Raw genomic sequence first — 24008 nt, forward strand, 5'->3', positions numbered from 1 at the left:
TTGAGAATGAAGGCCGGCAATGCCACGACATAATATTATACAAGTTCAACCAGCTGATCTCCAAGTGCTAGACTGTTTACACACATAAGCTGCCTATCTCATCATACAAAACAAAAAGGGTCGTGCCTTATATCAACACAAACAGTGGAGTGGAGTTCTGGCCGCTCAGCTCCTCCCAGCCTGTATGGCAGCCCGGACAAAATCATCACATTTCGTGTACCCGCTAGAGAACACGTCTGGCAGCGCCCCCATGACGTCGAAGGCCTCCTGCAAATCTTCAGACGAGGTCATGTCGTCGAGCCATGAGAGCAGGTCCTTTGATAGTCCCACCATCTCCTTCATGTTGCTCAGCCTTTCTTTCATCGTGGATTCCCACTTGCTGCTTGCTTCGTCTTTCTGGCTTGACTTGCTAGTCCCAGATGATTTGCCCTTCTTGAAGAATTGCTGCAGCTGCTCGACCAACCCAGTGTACACCAGCATCGACTGGAGAATGGCAAAGAGCCTCTTGCCGTCGTCGTTTGGATCAGCGGACGAACCTTCGTCTGACCGGGCCGCGGAGGAAGACGACTCGGCGGAAAGCTTGAGGGCGGATCGCCCATGCTTGTGTTGCATGTAAGCATGGTAGATGCCCCTCTGCAGGAAAGCGGGGCGGTGCTGTGTCCAGCTCTCGTAAGACTCAGACAGCAGAGAGTTGACCATCATAAACTGCACAGTTTCCTCCGGAGACCCTGGACTACCCCGAGCTCCAGGGGGAGAAGCTGAAACCCGACTGGGAGATTCTGAAGTTGAGAGAGAACTGGACAGGTAAGTAGAGATGGCCTTGGCCATCGAATGGCGTTGCTGGTTGGCACTTCCATCTACAAGATGAGAAGCCATCTGGATCATGAAAGGAAGAAACCGTGAATTGCTCTCCTTCCCCCCACCCTTGCAGTCGGTGCTGAAAGAAGCGCCTGTGGCAAACCTGGCCAGCATCTAGTAAAAACAACACAACAATTATCTGCAATTAGTCGTTTGTAAGATGTGAAAGAACAGAAAATCTATCCATGGAAATGTTAACAACAATTCAGTGAATTGCTAGGCCAAATTTTACGTTCCCTGAAGTCCCAAACCCAGTGTTTGCCTCTCCCCTTAGGTAACAATAGGGGAGACTAACTAGACAAGAATAATATTCACCAGATTTTCCATCCTTACAATAGCCATGTGGCCATGGATTTCAGTGTCATATTGCCATCAGATCACAAAATTACACGCTGTACAGGGTGTTTGGCAAAATAAAAAACAAAGAGTGTAGATTACACTAGATGTTTCAACTTTTCATTCAAGTAAAATAAACCAACATTTGTTAAAGAATATTTTCTCTTCAGTTTGGAATTGTTTTTGGAGTTCATCACCTATTCCATTTGTAGATGGTTTTCATTACTTGGTTTTGTTGACTCTGCACAGAATTTTGTAACCTTGCTGCTTTTTGTTAATATAACCAGTAGGGCTCTACCCAACTGTTATCGTACAAAAGAAATGGTGATAGTGCAAACCCTTAGATTCATTTCTTGTATTGTTTTAAAAAGGAGATCAAGATAGCAACAGCCACGTACCAGAACAATGTCGTATGTCAACAACCGGAGACGACTTCCATCTGCCCGTCCTTGAGAATTCAGTTGGTCCCAATACTGATCGACACATCGGTTGTACTGCCCATGTGGAACAGATGGCCCCCTCAGCGGAAAGATACAATTACACAATGTCTCGTTGTTTCTCAGGGTAGCCCCATCCCATTCCTTTTTAGGAGTCTTCAGTGCAGCATCAGCTCGTTTGGCTTCCTGATGACATTGGTAGTGTATGATGTTGAAGTGGCTAACAGTAGTGAATACACAATCCCCACGGCCACTGCCAGAACTTGTTGCACCCAGGTTCACCCGTTTACTGAAAGCATAGACTCCTAACATGTCTGTTGGTCTTAAAGTATACCCTTCTCTACAGACCATACAGGCCAGCCCTTCTTCCTCTTCTTCCACATCATCAAAACCTTCGATTATAGGCTGAGAGACAACGATACGTCTACCTCCATCCGAACCAAATTCTTGCCGCATTCCTAGCCCCTAGAGAGAAAGAAAGCAGCAAAATATGTTACTTTGTGGTGCAAATGTAGACATTGAGATCAAACAACAAAGCATAAACTACACAAATAAAAACAAGGAATAATCAATAGCCTATAATTTCAGTTCAAGATTCAACATGATTTTGCGCATTTGCAGAATAATCTTTGAAAAACAGGGTTAAAACAATCGGTTGAAACATAACAGCTGATGAAACTATATCTGTAGCGGTTACCTTAAGTAGTATTTCTCTTTTCTGGAGAGCACGGCGTCGCATCTCATCCCTCGTAGCATGCCGCAGTTCTTGAATCTTCCCCCACAGGAAGCCATCGCCATTATTTTCTTTGTTCGCTAGGGTGTCCAAAAGATTTTCTGCTCGTGCACCAATTTCGTTTTCACCAGGCACCCCTTCTAAAGCATGGAGAAGTGGTAAAATGCCTTCTTCATCGACACACCTCTGTGTAGGCAAATGACCCTTTGCAAGCCCTTTCAGCATTGATAGGATGAATGGAATAGATGGCAGCTTTAATCCAGCTGCCCATTCTGCACTAGTTCTAGAGCTAGCCAGCCCTGCAGAAGCAAATCTTTCCTTCAGATGCCCTAAAGCAGCTTTTGTAATGCCCTTCTCTAGAATGATCTCCTTCAGCCTCTCACCACATGAACTCGTCTTGAGTGATTCCGACACTCGAACAAAGTTTTCAACAGCAGATCTCTGCATTGATGCCTTTTGGCTTAAATTGTCATCTTTTTTATTCTCTTCATGCTGCTTCTGCAACCGGTCAAACTCACTCCAGTCCCTAAGGTAGGGCTCAAAATGTTCGACCAGAACTTCCATAGCTGCTGGCTCTCCATAGGTCAGGTAAGGCAAGATTCTGGCAACCATCTCCTCATTCCTTTGTTGCTTGTTTGATTTTTTGGTGCCTACAGGATGACATAACCTCTCCAAAAACATGAGAACAATTTTTTTGGCCTGCTCACACGCACCAGTCTCCTCAACACTAGTTGTAAATACACTTTGCGAGATACTTATGTCACTCTCATTAGCTTCCAATGTAAGGCTTTCTACAATTAATAGAATACCCTCGGCTGGTTCCATTGCATCTACTGAGAACGCGCGCCTGGCTGTCTCAAGTAGCAAACCAAGGGCACCCAGACGTAGTAAGGCACATCTATTTTCACGGATTTTGCAACAATACTTGAGAAGGTTAAGAACTGAAGCCAACTCCTCCTGGTTAGATCTTAACTCGTCATCACGTAGGCTCTGGCAAAAAGAAAACTGGGATTCAATAAAAATAACAGAACTGAAGCATAACAGTTGAATAAATGTAAACTTTTTCAACTTCATGACACTGCACTTGAGGGACAAGAAAACCAAAAGTATTGACACAACATACCTGAATCATGCTTAATATAATTTCCAGACCTCCACATTCCCTAACAGCACCTGATATGGCAAATTCAATTTCAGGATCTTGTGATTCCTCCCTTTCTTCTTCTAGCTCTTTAATCATGGGCTCAGTTGCTTCACCATCTAAACCCTGATCAGGGAAAAAAAATCGACACAACAGCGAATGATGTGAATAAATCTGGATGTATATTAATCCAAGAGGAGGCAGAAAATCAAACCATGCACAATCCTTAACTAGTTTCAGACCAAATAGACTATCCTCAAATTACTGAATTACTCAATACATGTACAGCAATATGATTTACCAATAAAAGGTAAAAGCTATGATGGAACACTAGGCATGTATATAATTGTAATGTGCACACAATACGGTTCAAAGGTTTCGCGCTTCACAGTTTTTAAAAGAGAGATTTGGTGCTTCACAGAGGACACGATTAAACATTTTCCATAGTAATGAAAATGCTCTTGGCTCGACATAGCCTCAATGCAGGGGTAAAGGTTAACGCAAACTTGTATATGGCCAAGGAGCAGCGCATGGAAACAAGCATCAAGATATCAAAAAACTGCTACAACTAGCAAGGTGCTACATACGCGGTAAAGAATTTAAGGCAACAAAAAATAAGTTAAACCCTCGTAATGTACCTGTAGTCTGTAGGTTACCGTCATTGGCGGGCAATCTCTGACAGATGACGTAGCAGAGAGTGTACTGGCACTCGACAAAGAATGCTGAGTTTGGCCGTGGTGCTTTCTCCACACTTGCTCATAGACCTGGGAGATGCTAAGATCAAGTGAAATTATATTCCCAGCAACCAGTAATTCCATACCATAGTCATCCTCTATAAGTCCAATCAAATCAAGTTGCCGACATATTTTGTTTTTCACATCTCTCATTAGTGGGCCAATCTCCACACTGGAGTATGGACTCTTTGTCATGGAACCCCTGATGAACTCTTCTTGAGTATGTGACTTGTTTAAAATCAAAAGGTAAACAGGCTCTGGTTTCACTGGGCAAATCAAATCACAGAGTTGCTCCAAAATAAACTGCAAAAGAGCATGATCGCAATTAAGTTGCATTTTATTATGAGTGTTGATAGGAACAGGAAAAGAAGTTAAGCACAATATCCAAACAAAAATAAATGTGTGTGCTTGTACCAGAGATGTCCGTCTCTTTTTCTCCTTCACATGCTTCTGCAATCCAGAGATGCAAGCACGAATAAATTGGCGTTTGTTTGCAGTACTCTCTATAAGTAAACTATCAAGAAGGTCTTTCAAAAGCCGATTGCAGTCATTGATTAACTTCGTCTTCTGCACAACTAGCCCACGAGTAACCAAGAAGGCCTCAAGCACCTCAGACAGTAACTTGTCACTCATAAATCTGCAACATGGAGGAAATGTAAATACAAGATGGTGGGATTCCAAATGAGAATATATTGAGATTTACCTTGCTCTAATATTGGGAATTTCGAGAAATTTATTCAGGAGCTCCACAAGTTTATGAAGAATGAATCCTTGTGAGATGTCAATGCTAAGGCTTCTCTCCTGCGATTCAACATTGTACACTTCTTTTGTTATCAGGGAACACAGTGTGGCTAAGCAACCACGAACAGTTAAGAACAGACGTGAAGCCTCTGAATCAATCATTGTCCCCAGTAACTCAAAGTACTCTGCTGCACTCTCACCAGCTGACAGTGTCCGAGGAAGTAAAGACATGAGCAAGTTCAGTAACTGAAACTGTCTGGAAGAGTTTGACGGGCATAGCAAGCTTATAAGAGTGCATATCTCAGATCTTATCGACTGAGAACAGGAACTTAAAATCAAGTCTGAAACCCAGGAGCCCAAGGCAAATTTTGAGAAATCGCTTTTAGATGACTTCCGACATGCACGACGCTTCCATCTGAGTCCATATTTCAGAACAAGGTAATCTGATTTCTGCGAATCATGACGTGCTTTCTGTACTCCTTTCACTGCCTGTGATACTTTGTATTGCCTCCTCACAAAATCCAGATATGACGCACCACTCTCCCATTCTGAATAGCTCAGCAGTGGCATATCCTGACCTCTTCGACTACCATCAGGACTTTTTCCAGATATATCAGACTGAACCTTGGAAGAGGATACATTAGTTGCCAAGTGACCTGTGGTATCATCATTCTTCGATTGCAACATCAAGCCAGATTTTCCCGCACCTGACTCCTTGTCCCCAGCATCAGATTTTGGAGGTGTGCAAGCCTGAGAAATTATTCTCAGACAAGGAAGAATAATATGCTCTGAAATTGCAGGGTGCTTTGCTCCAACTTTAATAGAAGAGAACAAAAGCTGAAAGGCAACACGTAACCTCGCTTCCCAAAACTCATCTACAAGGGCACATGTCTCTGAAAGTAGCTGTAACTCTTCTCGTGTTGATTGTGCAATATCCATGGAGCGATGGTGCTCAAGACAATACATTACCTTCTTCTGAATCAACTTGTCCAGTTCCTGGACTGCATCTGCATCACCTTCAGAGAATGAAGATAGCACAGCCCTGGCAAGAGTGCGTGAAGTTCTAGGGCCTTGATGAATGTTGTTTTCAAATAACTCAGATAAAATGCCAGTGCTGACAAGTTGCTTCCTGCAGTTTGTGTGTTTGGATAGCACTTGTAATAGCTCTAGGCATTGTGTAACAAACGTAGTACTACATCCATAGCAACTACTTGGAGACCTTGGTATTGAAAAGGCTGGCAATGCATTGGCATCATTAGAACTTTTCTGGTGCAGATATGCCATTAGAACACGGCGCAGTCCTTGTAGCGTCTGAACACTTTTGCTGACTGAGTCGAAAGCTGCTTTGCATTTTTCACCATACAGAACACCAAGAAGTGCAATCTTGCGATTTACCTTGCAAGTGGGACCAGGCAAGGACACCATCATCTGCTGGACAGCATCTTTCTGTTGTGAATCTATCTCCTGTTCACCTATGCTGGATACAAGTTTGATGAGAGGCTTCTTAAATCCCATCAGTTGCTGGTATCGCCTATGAGCGTTTTCTGACTCTGACTCAATTGCTGCCAATCCTTTTCTCATATCATCATCGTTTTCCATGTTATCAAACGAGAAGCTTGGTTTTGCCATGAAATGGAATTCAAAACGGCCATATTTACTATATCCACACTCGTTGCAGAGAAAAGAGTCAAGGTTTTCATAGTTAATATTTCTACATTGCCTGCACTGATATGCATTTTCATGGCAGTTGCTACAGATTCCATGCTTATCAGTGACAGACCTGCTGCACCGTGGGCACTGCAATGACTCGAGTGAAGAAGCTTGGAGATTTTCATAAAATGAATCGAGCTCAATCATGAAATTGCATGCTGTTATTGGAATGGGGAATTCAACCTTCAATTCAGTCTGATTAAAAGTAAGATGGCAGCTTTTGGCCCGTTTCCACAAAGACCAATTATTCTTCAGCTCAGACAAATCTGTTACAGGCCTGTTGTTGTAATACAGGTTCAGCACTTTCACTGACTTGGACTTACGTGCATCATAAACATTCATGGTCACTGACTGTATAGTAAAGCTTCCAGTACATTTTACTATTATCCTGTTGTCAGTAAATTTGGTCTCAGACTTGAGGCTTTCAAGCTTCATTCTTGAATACGGAACATCTGGACAGCTACAGGTCACACAAGGCTCACTCTCCAAATAATAGCCATCAAACTCCACTAAGCAACTCAGCGTATTGTATATACGGGAATTTGGATGGTTTGCTAACAGCTCATTCTGCGAATGGAGGGTGTCAAAAATGCAGCTTATTACATCAGATGTTAAACACTTATTCAGAAGTTCAGCTTCATTCTGCTTTGCACTAGAGTCATTTGCTTTTCCTAGTAAACAGGTCATGAGGTCAGTGTACTCAATGATGTTCTGGCCATACATGGGAAGATATTGCACCTTCTGCAGTAGAACTTTCAACATTGTTTCCTTAAACAGGTTCTTTGCATGGTACCATAGTCCAAATAAAACACATTTGGCCTCATGGCGGACACTTCCTGAGTTCCATTCTAGCAAGAATGTGTCAACAAAACGCTTCAACACATCCCCTTCCTTGTCATTGAACCCTTCCACAGCCTGATCCATGTCCATGCATGATTTCTCCGAAGTGCCTTCCGAAGCATCATCACCTTTCCGCTTCTTCTTTGAATCTGAAGATTGTGAACCAGTTCTTGTAGAACCTCCAAGATCCCCACTTTCTGTTTTTTGTACAGTTTGATTGACATCTTTCCCTGAGTGGAAGGCCAAATTCAGGAGCTTGAGAGTCTGAATAATACACTCTTCACTGAAATAGTAAATGTTGTCCATCAGAAAAGGAAGAAGATCCATGTGCTTCAAGCAGAACTTCTGCCAATTTCTGGGCCTTGCTGAAGCCACATCACAAAGAGTAGACAAACATTTTATAAGCTTAACACTTCTCTCATATGGCACAGGATTTCGAAAACCTCCAGACTTGTTAATGATTTTATGAAGTTTCTTGACTTCATGGGAATATTGCCACGAATCCCTAACACTGTAATAGTGAGTCTTGCTGCCACACAAATGAAGGAATAGCCTCCTTGCGTATCTACGAACAAATGTAGTATGTGGGTTGCTAATATAACTGCAGAGAACATCCTGGTACCCGTCCAACTTGAGATCCTTAGCGTTGGGAACCTTGTAGCTTCTATCCTTTTCAGCCGATTTCTCCTTCTCCGGCCGAACCATGCTATATACTAGCCGGAAAGTATTCTCCAACAACAATTTGTTGTAGTCCATGAATAGATCAGTCGGATGAGATTTGGCATATGAATCAGAAAAAAAGGGAGAGAAGTTTCCAGCTGGTAGCTCTCTCCGCACTGTCAATAGGGATCCACATCCTGAACCAGAACCACCTTCTCCATTTGTGGATGATGACTTGAAAATATGAACAAGCTGTTGCAGTATGTCCATTAAATAATTCAGAAATGATTGTTGCCTGAGGGCAGAGCAAGCACGAATTAACTGAGAAGCAAATTCATTTTTATCCTTGTCATCACTGGAGGACGAGGGGCCTGTCGTTGACACTGGAACCTGAACATGACCTTTCTCCGTCAAATCAGAGCTTCCACCAGACTTCGAATGAGAGCCATCACTCCCAGGCTGATGCCAGTTACGGAACATGAGTGTGAAAAACATGAAAATAAGGATAGATACTTCTCCAAAAGAACATCGTGTTTTGGCAGGAAATGGTTTACTTATATTGATTTCATCCATGAGCCACTTGACAAATTTTTCCAAATCAAAATATTCTGGCTTTGAGCTATCCATGAAAGGTCCACCAACTGCAGATGAAAGTCTATAGAACAACTGCATTATAGGTATGGCTTGAGTGCCAGCTGTGGTCCCCATCCAGCCTCTGAGCTCTTCAATTAGACAACTGAGTAGTAGGGAGTTAACGGCACGTTTGGATGCAGAAATTGAAACCGTCCTTTGGTCTGTCATGGACCCAGGGAAATCTGCAGATCCACTTGCATCCAGTACATGAATTGGTGACTGTGAGGTCTGGACACTTCTATCAGCAGCAGGAGGAGGAACACTGGTATCTGCTAGCTCATCAATAGAGAAATGAATATCACTGCCCTCACCTCCAAATGTATCAAGTTCAATTGTTACTGCTGACATAGGATGATCTTTTGAATGCGGTGCAGGTAGACGATCTGCATCAAGTATCTCATAGCATGTTTCACACAAGTCAAAGTCTGGACATATGTTGCAGTGCCACCTTTGCCTAAGTATTGGAACTGTGGAACAACCATCACAACAGTACTGCACTGACGATGTGGCAGGATCTTCTTCAATCATAACCTGGGCATTTCCACTAGCGGGATTCATAGCAGAAGCACTTGCTTTTGCATGATTATCAGAGCCGTCATCATTAGCTATCATTGTCTGCTTTGGGAAAGGAACTTGTAGAAATCGTGATGAAATAGCCAAACTGAAAATAAGAAACAAAATTTAAGCTATCGGGAAGACTACAAGAGCTGATAGCAATAAAACAAAAACTGGGAAATGTCAATGGACATGCAAATACAGAAAGATAACCTGCTAGAAGTCTGAACAGCCTCGTATGGAGCAAATAGTAGCTTCTTCAATAGAGCAACTGCAGGTGCCACTGAAACACCAGACTTTTCATTTGTATGCAGAGACAAGCATTCAGCATAGCTATAAATAAATTCCACACAAGGTATAACAAGATTATTTATCATTTGAGTATCTGGCCTGTCTAAATCCAAAATGTCCCAGAAAACTTGCATTAGACCGTCAACTAATTCTGTACCTGCAGAAGGCAAAGATAAGCTATTAATCTCCACAATGTATAAAATATGCCAAATTTACAGGCCATAGTTTAATTAAAATATGATTCACATTCCTAATACCAGGCTGTCACTTTTAATCAAAGACAACATCAGCAACAGTTACTACCAAAACATCATTGCAATTACACATAATTCAAACGGCATGTCTACTCATATTATCGATAAGAATATTCTTCCGTGACATTTAGCAGAGCACGTCTTATTCTTAGAACAGAAGTGAAGAAGGTAGAAGAATCAACACAAAGAAAGATGTGTTGTCGCATTAGAAAAGTGCCTTTCATATTATTTAGTGCATCCTGCACCAGATGAACAGCAACCTCGCTTTACGTTAACTGGCAGCCAATAGGTTAATTAGCAAAAGAACCAAGGGCATTGCCTTGGCTGTTTAAGTACTATCATTTGAACATGTATAACTAACCAATAAAAAATAGCTAATATCTTTTAGAACTGCCCCCCCCCTGGTTGGTAAATACTCCATAACCAACTTGAGTATGCGGTCCACACCACAACACAGCAGAAGCGAACTGGCCCTTCCTTCACATACATAGTGTCTGAGTCTAAATTGCCAACTTCATGCCATAAGAATGTTTATGTAACGTACCTAAGTATAACAACCATAAGAACATAGTAGTTACAGGAATATCTTTCTGGTTTAGGAACAAATCCTGGAACCCACCGGGAGTAACCAGCCAGTCTCCCAACTGTAAGAGAGATTTTCCTTTCATGTTTTCACAAATTATGTTGTTTCAGCTGGATCATATGAGCGCCAATGGGAACAAAAAGGTTATTGCTGCAATGACCAATGATGGACCTCATCATGGCCAAGGCTGGCCACTGGAGGATTAGCCCTGGTGTGTGTTGTATATGTTAATTGAATTTACGTCCCCTTGGCTTGTTGCCTCGAGGGGGTGATCTCATATTATGAATGTGATTTTCACCTTGATGACAAGATGTGCAAAGCTTTTGCATGCTCTTTAAAGAAACAATCCATCAAAATGGCATCAATTTTTGTTAACCAAGTTACCTATTTAAACCCCAGTAATCACAGGGATCTCCAATTTGTTGCCATCAACTTTTGGAACACTAAAATTTACTTTTACTTTTTTTTAATCACAAGGATCTCCGATTTATTGCCATCAACTTTTGGAACACTACAGATCACTTTTACTTTCTTTTAAACACGACAGATCACTTCTACTAGCATCAAAAGTAACCAAGTATTTTATGCATCAGGCTTTTAAAGAGAAACACTTTAGCATCACAATCACAACAATACAACAAAGTGGCTATTTGAGAATGTTAACATACAATAGGTAAGAATTTTAGAATTTGTTGCATAACCTAATCCCAACAGTAGGAATGACGTGTTTTTTTGGTGCAGCCTTGTACAACTTTGGATCTAAGTTTATTGATATACACCAGCAAATTATAAGTATCATATTACCAAAATAACCTTTTGTGACAAGTATGGCAATGCCAATTTTCATGTGTTATATTGATCCTTATAAGTAATAAATGGTTCACGCACTGGAATGGATAAGGAAAATAAACTTCTTTTTTTCACTAGTTGGGGCCATAAGAATTCACAAACATCAGACACGGAAGGAGTCCTCTGTATTAATTAAGTGCAGAGTAAGAATCCCTACCATGATTCTCAAGAAAAGATGCGAAGTTTAATTTCCTGTGCAAAGCAACTTTGGAGACTGTATGGATCTGGGCAATAAATTCTTTTATCACCCAGCTAGATGCAGCTCCTCCAACTCCTATTCTTGAAGTAATTGCTGGAAGTGACTTTATCACTCCCAAAAGGCGCATAGTGTCCTTAACCTGTGCAAAAATTAAGAATAAAATCAAAAGAGTGACAGCAGAGTAAGAGGGAACGAAAGCCCGTAATATTAGGATTTTGCATAAAGATAATCAAAACTTACATGATAGTACACTTCCTTCTTTGGGAATACAGCCTGAAGGACACGGCATGCAGCAGAATGCAGCAGAGGCTCCCTGTCGCTTTGAAATATGGTTTCCAACAAAGCTCTGCATTTTAGATTATCAAGTTCCATGTCTGCATCAACCGTGTCAGTGCAGCAGCTTGTTTGGCAAAGCAGATAGATCCGTGAGAGGATCCTGAGAGCATCTGCCAAAATCTGCTCCTGCATAGGAGCAGTTGGCATCGTTTGGGGTCTCTTTCCAGATTTCCCACCGGCAGTATTACCCATGACATGGGCTTCCATATCAAGTACAGCATCCATTTTCTCTTTCCACCCAAACTCATCTTTAGCTCGACCATAAACTTCAATAGAATCTACCCTAGGCATAGATGAACCATCGAATGTTCGGCCAACTGTAATTGTGAATTCTTCATCAGCCAGAAGTGATTCTGCAGTAGTAAATGGAATATCATACCATGATCGCATGCCTTCATCAAGCTTAACAACTCTGTGAAACATTGTGATTTCAGACGGGATATTGCTAGCCGATGTGTTACCCACATGGATTCGACAACCAACCATTACAAGATCAGGATTCAGATTTGAAATAGATACCTACAGCCAAATAATAGAATGCAGATAAGTAACTGAAACGTCTGTTACAGGGTAGCAGAAAAATATAAGCAGTTGGGCAATAGCATGGGTGAAAAATTCACAGTAGTCACCACTTGGATTAACAGGTCAGTAATTCCTACCTTGAAGCCAGCAGATGTCAGGCTCTCTAAATACCCATCATCTGAGGTCAGTCTCTGCTTGATGCTTTCAGAATCACCACTTTTGGTTGTATCACTACTAAATTTGACATCAGACGTGATGCAAGTTGTCTTCTCAAAAAAGTCAAGAGGAAATTCTGGTTTGGTGCCAGCATAAGCTCTACTGGTGAGGATACTGCTGCCTAACTTCTTTGTTTGTTCTGCAGTAAGGCTCACTGAACTATCACCTCCACTAGGTGTATGCGAGTAAATATGAAGGCTTCCATCATCATATAAAAGAAGACAATGTGTTTTATCTTTGGATAAAGGCTTATATGCCGCAACACCCACCACTGGAGAATTTGAACCAGTACCATATCGCATGTTTTGTGCACACAGCTCATGAGGACCCAAAGACACAGCAAGAGGAGAATTTGATTTAAATTTTGATAGACAGGTAAGAGTTCCACTGCCAGCTATAAGCTCTCTCCAACGGTAAAGCCCAGCTGGTTTGGATTTACCATCTTGATCTTCTTCGCATACATATGATAGCTCAGTAACTGATGAAGAATCAGCATCTAAGCGCCCCATGAAAGTAGTGCCATCTTGATGAGACACGAATATAAGCCTGTAGGTTGATGAGAAGTACAATGATAATCCCTTGTGCATAGATACTGCATCTTTAACCAAGACTGTGTCAGTCAATGTTTTGGCACCAACATCGCCTGCCAATACAATATTGAGCCTATACAGAAGACCCCCTTCAGAAAGAACAAGTAGCACCAATTTGCCCATTGAAGAGGGAACAAGGGTAGCATCAACAATAACATCATCAGCCACAGTAAAATAATGCAATGGGCTGATGTTATCCTGCGAGAGATCATATATTTTCACAAACATGTTTGTTACCACCATGAGCTGTACCTGAGAACCTGAAACCCATTCCACACGACGAATGTAAGCTCCTTGCAGAGCAAGTTCTATGGCAAGGCGATCGGTTACTTCACCACGACTATTTAGTGTCAGTACTTGGCAATCCCCATATCCAGCAACAGCAAGGTAATGATCCTGTAATGGATTGAAGATCAGATGAACAATTTCAAAGCGGACAATGTTTCTGGAGAGTGGCTTCACATTTGTTTTGTCCGCTGTAATAGGGGCTGCAGTAGGCTGTCCAATGATTTGTCCCACATCAAATATAGCTACTTTATCCCCTTCTCCAACAGCAAGCTTGCCTCGACTGCTGGCAGTCAGCAATGATTTAGTAAGAGAACCATTAGCAAGATGTGACTTGAGTTCCCTTGAATTCGGATAATCAGCCTTTATCTTCAGATCCAGTGATCCGCTTTTGAAAGCTTTCTTTAGTTGGAATACATCAGAAGCTTGTGACACCAGCATATCACCTCCTAACAAGACTTTCCTATCTTTCAAAAGATTCAACTCTCTCTGGCTGAGTATTGTTGGAAGCAACTTCTTGCATAGTTCAAGCATTCGAACTTCAATAGCAAGATTTTTCAGAAATACAGGGAGCCCATCACTAAAGCCTTTTGGCACAGATAACTTGAGGGAAGTATCAGCATCAGTTGAAATGTCATCTTCAAAATCAGAGCCACTATCTGCGACCTGTTCCAGATCATCGTGATAAGGCAACAATGGCTGGAAGCTGCAATCGGCAGGTGCTGGTGCAGTGGATGTTCCAGTAAATTTCCGAGGTTTCAAGCACTGGCAGTTGCTTCCTCTCACACCACCAGCGCCACAATCACAGAAGAAACGGCTTGAGCGGGAATAAACAACACGGTGACCCCGATGGCACACCTTGGCACATACAGAACAGCAACCTTTGGAAACAGTCAAATCACATGTATAGCAGAAGTACCAATGCTGTTCCATAAAATTACTACCACTGGATGTAAATGTGCACACTTTGGATGCTAGTGCCCTTTCACTGTTTCCATCCTCTTCATCATCTCTATCCATGCTCCCCAATTCCCCATCAGATGTTCCATCATCTTCATCTTCCTCACCAGAACTAGCATCACAATCAACAGCAGAATTACTTTCTTGATTGGTGCGAAGAACTAGGTTCTCTGGATTCTTCAACTGCTTTGGTATGAGAGATCCTGAACCACAATCGTTGCCAGAATTTTTAGATGAAAGCCTCTTAAGGGCAGTCCTATTTAATCCAGCCTCGCCAAACACTGACTCCACAAAAGTAAACAGAAACTTCAAAGTATGAAGCAAACCCTCATTACCAACCATCGTCTCCATCAGCATCAGTGTCTTATCAAATAGCTGTTTGAAATGTGATTCCTCACTCGACAGCTGGACAAGAAAATGGAAATACGCTTTGGCAGTTTGGAGATCACATGACAAAAATGCTCTATCAAGTAACAGTAGCATTGCACCAAAGAGATGATGTTGAAGTTCTTTGGCCAATGTCTCAGACGAAGGGCAGATAAGACGCATAAGAAAATCCACTGATGATTCTCTTAGGGTTGTTGAACCCACTGTAGTACCACTCTCACTTTCAGGTTTCAAAGGATGACCCAAAATTCTAAATTCTAACCAAGATGAAAATGAGGACACCTCCAATCCAACAAATTTATTTTGCAACTCCACCTTAAGGGCGGGACAAATGCCAGCACCTAAAATATCCGTGAACAAGTGAAGGATTTTTAAATTAACCTGCTCAGACTGGCATCTGTCCAACATATCAATAAAGACTGATATTTCAGCATGCTCGGGAGCAAAGAGACTGCTTGCTCCTTCAGGCGCACCTTCTGCATCACCAAGGAAGAATTTAAATACATCTGTTTTTGAACGAATGTCCTCCACTAGATCAATAATGGTAGAAACCAGAATTTCTTCCGCCCCATGGTCGATGCTTTCCTTTGAGTTGATGTCAGCCAGGAACCCTTCTAACTGCTTCAGGGTAAACAGGTCAATGTATCCAGCTAGATCATCCCTGTAGTTGATTAGACTCATAAATATAGAATCACACTGTCCATAAATGGATTTGAATATTCGATCAGATCTAACAGTCATCACCATTCCAAGTAGTTTGGAAATAACACTCACATCAACTTGATCTCTGTCTCCTGGTTGCATGATCTTTATGTATCCATCAAAGGTGTGTATGATGTCATGTATTACGAGAATGCAAGAAAGGAGAGCACTGTTGCTAGAAGCGTAATCTGATGGAAATCCATGTAACAGGCACTTCAAGGGAAAACAATTTTTCTGTACTTCACCTAGCTTTGTAGCAACTCCATCTATCCTTGATGGAAGATCACATATACGTTCCAGCACTGCCATGTCAGAACCAATTTTATCAAAAAGGAGATGATGCTTGGATTTGTCAAAGGCAGAATGCTTAAGCAGCAAAGAAGGATAACAATGATCCTTAGAAGGCCTTTCTCTATCAACAAGTGAGAGATATGCTTCCCTGAAAGTACGAAGATAGGTCTCCAAAAGAGATGATAAAATATTTAAACAATGTCCACTATTTTCACTTATGTATGTCACCAAACTCTTTCCAAGAACAGATTGCTCTCCATAAAAAACCACCTGCTTTCCGTATGAGTCCACATCAGTTTTTTCACTTGCTTGGTTCCTCCAAACACCAATATTGATGAGAGAGAGAATAAAAGAAAGCCATGCTCCTTTCCTGGAAAAATCCCAAGTTTCCAGCATGCTTGAAGCATTGAGAATCTCAGAATTCAACAACTGCAGGAATCCAAATACTACAGACGGCAGGTTGGCACCCACAAGAGACGAAGCATCATCACTTACACTGAGAGCAAATGTGAGGAAGAAATTGACATTTACAAAATCAGGTTTGGACAGATCAACATTCTGAAGGAGGGTATCATTGCCATGATAACCTATATCAGCAAGAGTGCTCCAGCAAATCAGAAATACATATCTTTCAACGATGAGATCATCAGCCAGTTCGGGTTTCATATCCCTCCAACTACCAAGTATTTCTGAAATGGTTGCACTTAAATCAGCCAAGTTCAAGCCTAAAGCTCCAACAGCGGACTTATCAAAATAGAACTCAGCATGAGCAGGAGTCACATCAATCAATTGCGAGAACAGACTACTAGCTGTAGCATACTCCTTGACAGTGTCCATGAGTAAACCCTCCACAATAGCAGTTGCAAAGGATGGCAAGCAATCATTCATGGAACGTGGCTGCTCTTCCTTCACTTGGATATCCCGCATCCTGGATCTTAATCTCATAAACAACCATGTTGGGCGTGTCTGCGGATATAACAGAATATGTCGCAGCACGAGCAGAAGTCTTGAAAGGACTAAAGCCCATCTTGTGAGTCCAGGTGCATTTTTCCCAGGTGGATAATGTTTCATTTTTTCTAAGGAAGAAAGCACAATGCTAACCAAATCAGACTTTTCTGACCCAGTGGTTGAATGAAACGCCACCAACAGAACTTCCAGATGAAAGGCACAAGGCAGAGTTTCACAGAACTCATTAAAATTCAATGAGCTGGATGACTTGTCATCTGCCTTCTCCAAAAGATAACCAACATATTGAACAAAAACTTTTCTTCCCAGAATATATGCCGAGTTTGTCCCAGAGATAATTGCACGGGCAACTAGAGCAAGTGTATAGTTGTTATAAGTGTACTTCCCGTTCTCAACATTAAACACTTTCTCCACAAGGTCTTCTCTTAAAGAAGCAGGACACTCATCAGAAGCAAGGAACATTTGTAGAAATTCAAAACAGGCCATGTTGATGTGCAGTAGGCTAGTCTCCATATGGTGAGATGATGTGTTTTCAGCACTGCTTTCGTCAGGAAGACAAGCTTGGCACTTAAGTATTGACATAAATTGTTCCAAATGATCTGTATGAAACTTCCCGCAAGCATCCATATATGTAGCATTGCACCATTCAGGAGAGAAGATGCATGTTTTCATAAAGCATATCAAATCAGCAGCTAGCTGAATAGGCCCATGCTGGCTGCTTGATGAAACACTCCCAAGAGAAGTCGGCTGTTCAACACTATCAGCTACTCCAGTAGAGCGGGCTTCAGCAAAGAGATTCCCAAATAGTGCGTCTTCCTCGTGACTGGCCACAGACTCCACCTCTGACACACCGGCTTGTTTAGTGCAACTTATCTGCGGCTTCTCAAGTGCAGTCATTGATTTTACTCCTTCTTCATGGAGGAAAAAGATGAGATGCACCAAATCATCCAACCATTGCTCTTCTGAAGGGAAGATAAACTTCAGATACTCCTCACATGTGTATTTCTTCAGCAATGGCACCACCACAGAATGAGCTCGACAAGACAAACCATCAATCTCAGAATTGCATGAAGAATCTAGAACATTTTTGCAAGATTTGTCCCTGTCAACACGACTTGTCCATCTTTTGGTGCTTTCAAGAAGCTTTAGCACATATTGCACGGTATGAGGAGAGTAAGCTAATGGGGGTACTAAGCAAGAACCAGATTTTTCATATCTCCATGTCTTTGTACTAAATATGCCCAGAAGGGAAGCAAGTATGCATACTTGTACAGTACAACAAATATCACTATTGCAGAAGACAATTTGAATCAGCTGTAGGAATTCTTCAAGTATTTGCAGCAACATAATTCCGACACCATCTCCAGAAAATACTCTGTCATGGTTAGAGAACTTGAACTTCAGCCCAAACAAGACCGGCAGACTATTAGCACACCTTGCTACTGAGCATAACATCATGGTATCAGAAACGTCACAGGGGAATTCCATTGCGAGACCATGGGCTAACTTCAAGATTCTTTGGGTAAAAGACAATCTCATGTTAAAATTGATATCTTCTATAACTTCCAAAGCTGGAGATTGACATAGCTTCTGAATCAATGTTAGAAGGCGGGGTATGCAGTGTAGATGCACAACTGCAAAATGTTGTGCTATTGACACCATGGCACTAGGAGATGCAGCATGCAGTGATTCAGAGGTCTCTGGAATAGCATAATTTTGCTGTAAACACTCTGGTGATAAGGTCAAACGAAACCGTTGCAGATCATCTCCACTATTTGAGCAGTTGAAGCCTGGTAATCAATCGTCAAGAATATACAAACATCAGCAAATGAAGCATCAAAAGCGTATAGAACCTTGAACCGCATTTTCACAGACAAGATCTGAAACTCACCTTTTAAATAGCAGAAATATTTGTCCTGTGGGCTCACGCGCTCAGATTCGACTGGGACAGATGACCACTGCTCGATAACGTCGTGTATATTGCTGGGCTCCAACGAGTAAACCTTGCTAGGAGACCCGCTAAGCAGCACAGATTCCATGAAAAAGGCAACTTCATTCTGAAAAGATGTGAAACATAATGAACACAAATGGTTGCTACTGAGAATGCGCGATAACACAATCCAAGAAAGTGCAAGTTAAGGGAACTCTGCACATTTGACAAAATACTGAATCAACTCTGCACAATACAAAATGCTGCCACCATCTCACAATAATAAGATCACAGCAAGGTGAACTTTGTGTGGCCAGAATAAACATCCCCTTCAATTAAAATCAAGACGAAAGAACTTACCAGTAAGCCAAAGTCATCACATGCATATGATGATTTTTCGAGATATAGGAGACAAAACTCCAAGGACCTCTCCGCAATCTCCACAACTGTTGACTCCACTTGCTCCACTGATAACAAGATTAGAAAGAAAACAAAGTGAGAAGCAGATCAAATATTTGCTAGACAAAGTGAGAAGCCGATCAAATATTTGCTAGACAAAGTGAGAAGCCGATCAAATATTTAAGCAAAATCAGAGGGAATGGTAAAAAGGAGGAATAACATTGGAGAAAGAAAATGCATTAATCAAAATCAGGTAAATGAAAAGCAACATTCGATTACAACAGTGCATGAACTGCAAGACACATTAGTACAACCACAATCATATTTACTCCCTAATCCCTACTGGCATCAGAAATAAGTTGAAGCCACACTAAGATCTGCTAAACCGGCGCCTTACAACCTAGGGATGAAAATGGAGTGGGAAGTTTCCGTTTTTCCGGAGCAAAAATGGAAACGGAGAGGAAATATGAAAACGGAAATGAAAATTTGTAAAACGGAAATGGATATGGTATTTTTTTTATGCAGAAACAGAAACAAAAACGGAATGGTGTTTTCCGGTGGAACACACGTGGAAACGGAACTTTCTGTTTCTGTTAATATGGAATTTCCGTTTCTATTATAGGCCCATGGCTGCTTTGTAGCCCAACTGCCAAACAACACACAATGACACAATGAGTAGAATGAACAAACTGTATCATTTGAGTACCAACTTTTACTACCACACACATGCTCAACTAGACCCTATACGGAATTGTCATGTACTACTACAATACTACCCTATGTAAACAACACAACCATATTATTTTGTAGCCATGTTAACAATTCCATCAATTTGTTTGTTTTTTGTTTGTATTTCTCCATGATTCAAGGGGGTTTTGTTTCCGTGTCCGCTCTGTATTCGCTCCGTGTTTGTTTCCGGTAGTATCTGTTTCTGTATTCGCTTCCTGGGTTTCTGTATCCGTTTCCCCTTCTGCAAAAAAGTATGAAAACAAATATGGTAGCACCCAGTTCCGTCCGTTTCCGCGCCGTTTTCATCTGTATTACAACCTAGTCGGAGTAAAAGTAAATTCCAAATACAATACAAGTAAAGAAACAATAATTGCAAAGTAACATCAGAAGCAGCAGCATACTCCTAACTTACAAGAGCACTCACAACTTACTGGACAGCATCAAATTCATAAGGCAGGCACCAAGATGCTCAAAAGGGTAATGAAATGTATCAAAGCAGAATCCATCCATATGAGAGAAATAAGTATATAATACACACCTATCTCTTTAAGTACAACAGTAAACTCCACAAACAAAGAACAAAACAATATACTCCCTCTGTAAAGAAATATAAGAGCGTCTAGATCACTAAAGTAGTGATATAAACGCTCTTATATTTGTTTACAGAGGGAGTAGTAAACAAGGTACTATGAAACATCAAATCAGCAACAAGCTGGTCCAGAACCAAAGAAGAGTCTAAAAAGGTGCATCAAAAGCAAGTAAATTAAGATCTACAGGGATGTCTTCACATTTCATAAGTTTTCAGATGAGATGGATGAATGAATAGGAAGTCCAGTATGACTGAAATTGTTATTCCCTCCATCCGTTTTTAGAGGGTCTAATTTTCAAATCTCCCATACCAAGGCAAAAGCATGGAAGTTGGGAGTAATTTCAGGGAGTAGATTTTGGCCAACAGGATCACAACAAATAGCTGGCTAGCCGACGTTAAACTCTCGCATGCATAACTCATTAATGCATTAATCCTCTCGCCTCCTCACTGGATGCGGTTGCTAAGAGTTAACGTGGCTGCTAACAATTGGTTGATGCATGCAGAAAATTGATGGGAGAGGCCACACACAACACGCGAGAGAACTTTATTAATGGCTACATGCATGGGACAGCTAATTAGGACGAGTAATTATGGGAAAACGAAATTTGGGGTTATGCCCTGTATAAAGGGATGGAGGGAGTAGCAAATATTTGCACATTTGTGGAAGCCTCAGCATATCAAAAAACATGAAACCTGGTATTGGAAGTAGTGTTCACAGACGTAACAACAAGACAATTACAACTGTTAACCAAGACTAACCTAATTTGCTAATTTAGGCTTAGTAGAACTAAAACTGAGTACAGGAGGTGCGGTTTCAGTACAACTAGGCATGAGGAGGTTAGCCTTGGCGGGCAGGTGGTACCTCAGAAAGACACCTTTCGATATTTGGGGTAAATGTTGCAGAAGGATGGTGATATCAATGAATATGTGAGCCATCGAATCAAAGCTGGATGGATGAAGTGGCACCAAGCTTCTGGCGACCTCTATGACAAGAGAGTGCCACAAAAGCTAAAAGGCAGGTTCTATAGGACGGCAATTTGACCGGCAATGTTGTATGGCACTAAATGTTGGCCAACTAAAAGGCGACATATCCAACAGTTAGGTGTGGCAGAGATGTGCATGTTGAGATGGATATGTGGCCACACAAGAAAGGATCGGGTTTGGAATGAGGATCATACGTGAGAGAGTTGGGGCAGCACCGATCGAAGAAAAGCCTGTCCAACATCGTCTGAGATGATTTGGACATATACATCGCAGGCCTCCAGAAGCGGCAGTGCACAGCGGACAGTTAAAGCATGTTAATAACCAAACCTGACATGGGAGGAGTCCATTAAGAGAGATCTGAAGGATTGGAACACTACCAAAGAACTAGCCATGGACAGGGGTGCATGGAAGTTAGCTATCCACGTGCCAGAACCATGAGTTGGTTTCGAGATCTTATGGGTTTCAAACTCTAGCCTAACCCAACTTGTTTGGGACTAAAAGGCTTTGTTGCTGTTGCTGTTGTTGTTGTTTAGGAAACAGACATTCAGGCTTTACACCACAAGTTACTAGACGCAGATGATTCTTGCATAAGCTTGCAAATCTTTGGCCAAATACAGATACCTTGCTTGAAAAATAAACGGGACCCAAAAATAGCAAAACATAAGTTTCTACCAAATCAGTGAACAGTCACTATCTAGCCTATTTGCGCTGCCCTGCCAAATGTCAACCATCCTATCAGTCAATCAGAATCAGTTTGCTCTAAGAAGCACCTTTACCCGCCAAGCGCCTGAGCAATGCAAATAAGAAAAGCAGATCCGATACTACATCACTAGGCTATGAGGTCAGAATACGAGCCTGGCGCATGCATGCATCTGCGATTAGCTCATATATGAATCAGTTCATGGGAACTCATATATGAATCAATTCATGGTAGCCCACAGATATAAGCATCCATGACCTCACAGCACAAATAGTACTACCCAAGCTAAAACAAAAACATAAACCCAGACAAGCGTGGAATCCTCTCATGACACAGAAACAAGGTAATTGAAACAGAACAAGGCGAGTGAGGCTCGATGCATGAAACAGGAAGTGTGATGCAAGCAACAAGGCAGAAAAATCAGACTCGTACCCTACGATCGTGCAAAAAGGAAAAGGCAAAACAGCAAACTACCGCTGGAAAGTTTCCCAGCTGTGTAAAGCGACGAAACATGGAAGCTCTAGATCGATCAGCAGGAGAAAACCCGCTATGATTTGAGCAGACCAGTCCAAAGCGTGGCCCCAAGTCATCCAACCATTTTGCTCTAACGAGGCGAATCCTGCTCCCGAAAAGGGATTAAACAAGCGGAGGATCGTAATTCGCAAGCCAATGCAGTCTGGGAGCAGCTGCAGCGCATCTCGCACCCGCGAAGCTCACCACTGCGAGATCGCACAGCCTACTGAGCAAATCCAAAACCCTCGACAGTAGCAAAGTAGGTAGCCGCCTCGGAGAAGGCCGAAACGCTAGCCGCCCAAGGGTTTCGGGGGATCGGGGTAGCTCACCGGAGGAGGAGAGGACGGTGGAGACGACGGCGCGGGCGGCAGCGAGGACGGCGCCGGCGCGGGCGGGCTCGGGCGGCGGGCCGGCGGCGAGGGCCCCCGCGAGCGCCTCGAGGCCCGCGCGGGCCGCGCTGGTGCGGAGGCGGCGGGCCGGCGGGTCCCGGTCGCCGGCGGCGGCGGGGCGCAGGAGGTCGAGGAGCGCCGAGATCTCCGCCGCCATCTCTGAGGGATCTCCGATCGGCGGCGGAGCCCTAGAGAGACGAGCTGGCGCAGGGTCGGATCGATCGCCCGGAGACGGCCAGGGTTTTTGCACTGCGTGTGTGTGCTCTAGAGAGAGAAAGGGAGGGGGGAGAAAGGGGGGAGATGGGGAGGAAGAAGACGACGCGATGGGCCGAGTGGCTTTCTCTTCTTTATTTTACACGGGTGGGGTTGGGGTTTTGGTTCGATTTCTTCATGAGTAAGGAGGGGCTGGATTCGTTTCATTAGACTCTGCTTAGCTGTGTGGTTAGTGGCCGCTCCTGGTTAAGTCGGTTCACGGTGATATTTTTATGGAGCTTTTTTGTTGTATGACCCCTGCGGAAAGGATGATAATATTTCTGGAACGGATGGTATTTCTATATTGCCCTCGGTGTGTTGTGTTCATATCTCCTCCTATTTTGTTACATTTTTTTTTACGAGATCTCTTATTTTTGTTACTGCTCCCTCCATTCCTGAATATAAGCCTTTTTTGAATTCCAGTAGATACGGAGTAAAATGAGTGAATGTTTACTCTAGAATGTGTCTATATACATCCGTATGTAGTCTGTACTGAAAACTCTAAAAGGTCTGATATTTAGAAACGGAGGAAGTAGATCGTTGATGACAAGCTTTGTAGCGTCCATCTATTTTTGCAAGAGAGTAATATGATTTTTCATATATCTGTGCATAAATAAAGTGTTGAATGATGTATATAGTTTTTTTGTTAAAATTTAGATGCTGCAAATAGTTGAAGAGCATTGCACTACTCATTCTAACATATTGTCCATCAAC

The 24008-nt window shown here is 42.3% G+C and overlaps 1 protein-coding gene across 1 annotated transcript; it reads right to left on the reverse strand.

The window, feature by feature from the left end:
* On the reverse strand, positions 1–23359 carry BIG (auxin transport protein (BIG)). Its single transcript, XM_048673687.2, has 14 exons — positions 22983–23359; positions 19100–19206; positions 18701–18866; positions 12550–18599; positions 11795–12409; positions 11513–11693; positions 9592–9826; positions 4943–9484; positions 4654–4876; positions 4144–4542; positions 3488–3631; positions 2329–3354; positions 1593–2096; positions 1–972 (listed from the first exon to the last, which is right to left on the reverse strand). Exons 1-14 carry the CDS (start codon positions 23197–23199, stop codon positions 166–168), a joined length of 15216 nt encoding a protein of 5071 aa, XP_048529644.2. The 5' UTR covers positions 23200–23359; the 3' UTR covers positions 1–165.
* Between the last annotated feature and the right edge of the window lie 649 nt (positions 23360–24008).

The sequence above is a fragment of the Triticum urartu genome, chromosome 5A (genome assembly GCF_056163025.1).
Source record: "Triticum urartu cultivar PI428250 chromosome 5A, HENAU_Tu73, whole genome shotgun sequence".
Lineage (NCBI taxonomy): Eukaryota > Viridiplantae > Streptophyta > Magnoliopsida > Poales > Poaceae > Triticum > Triticum urartu.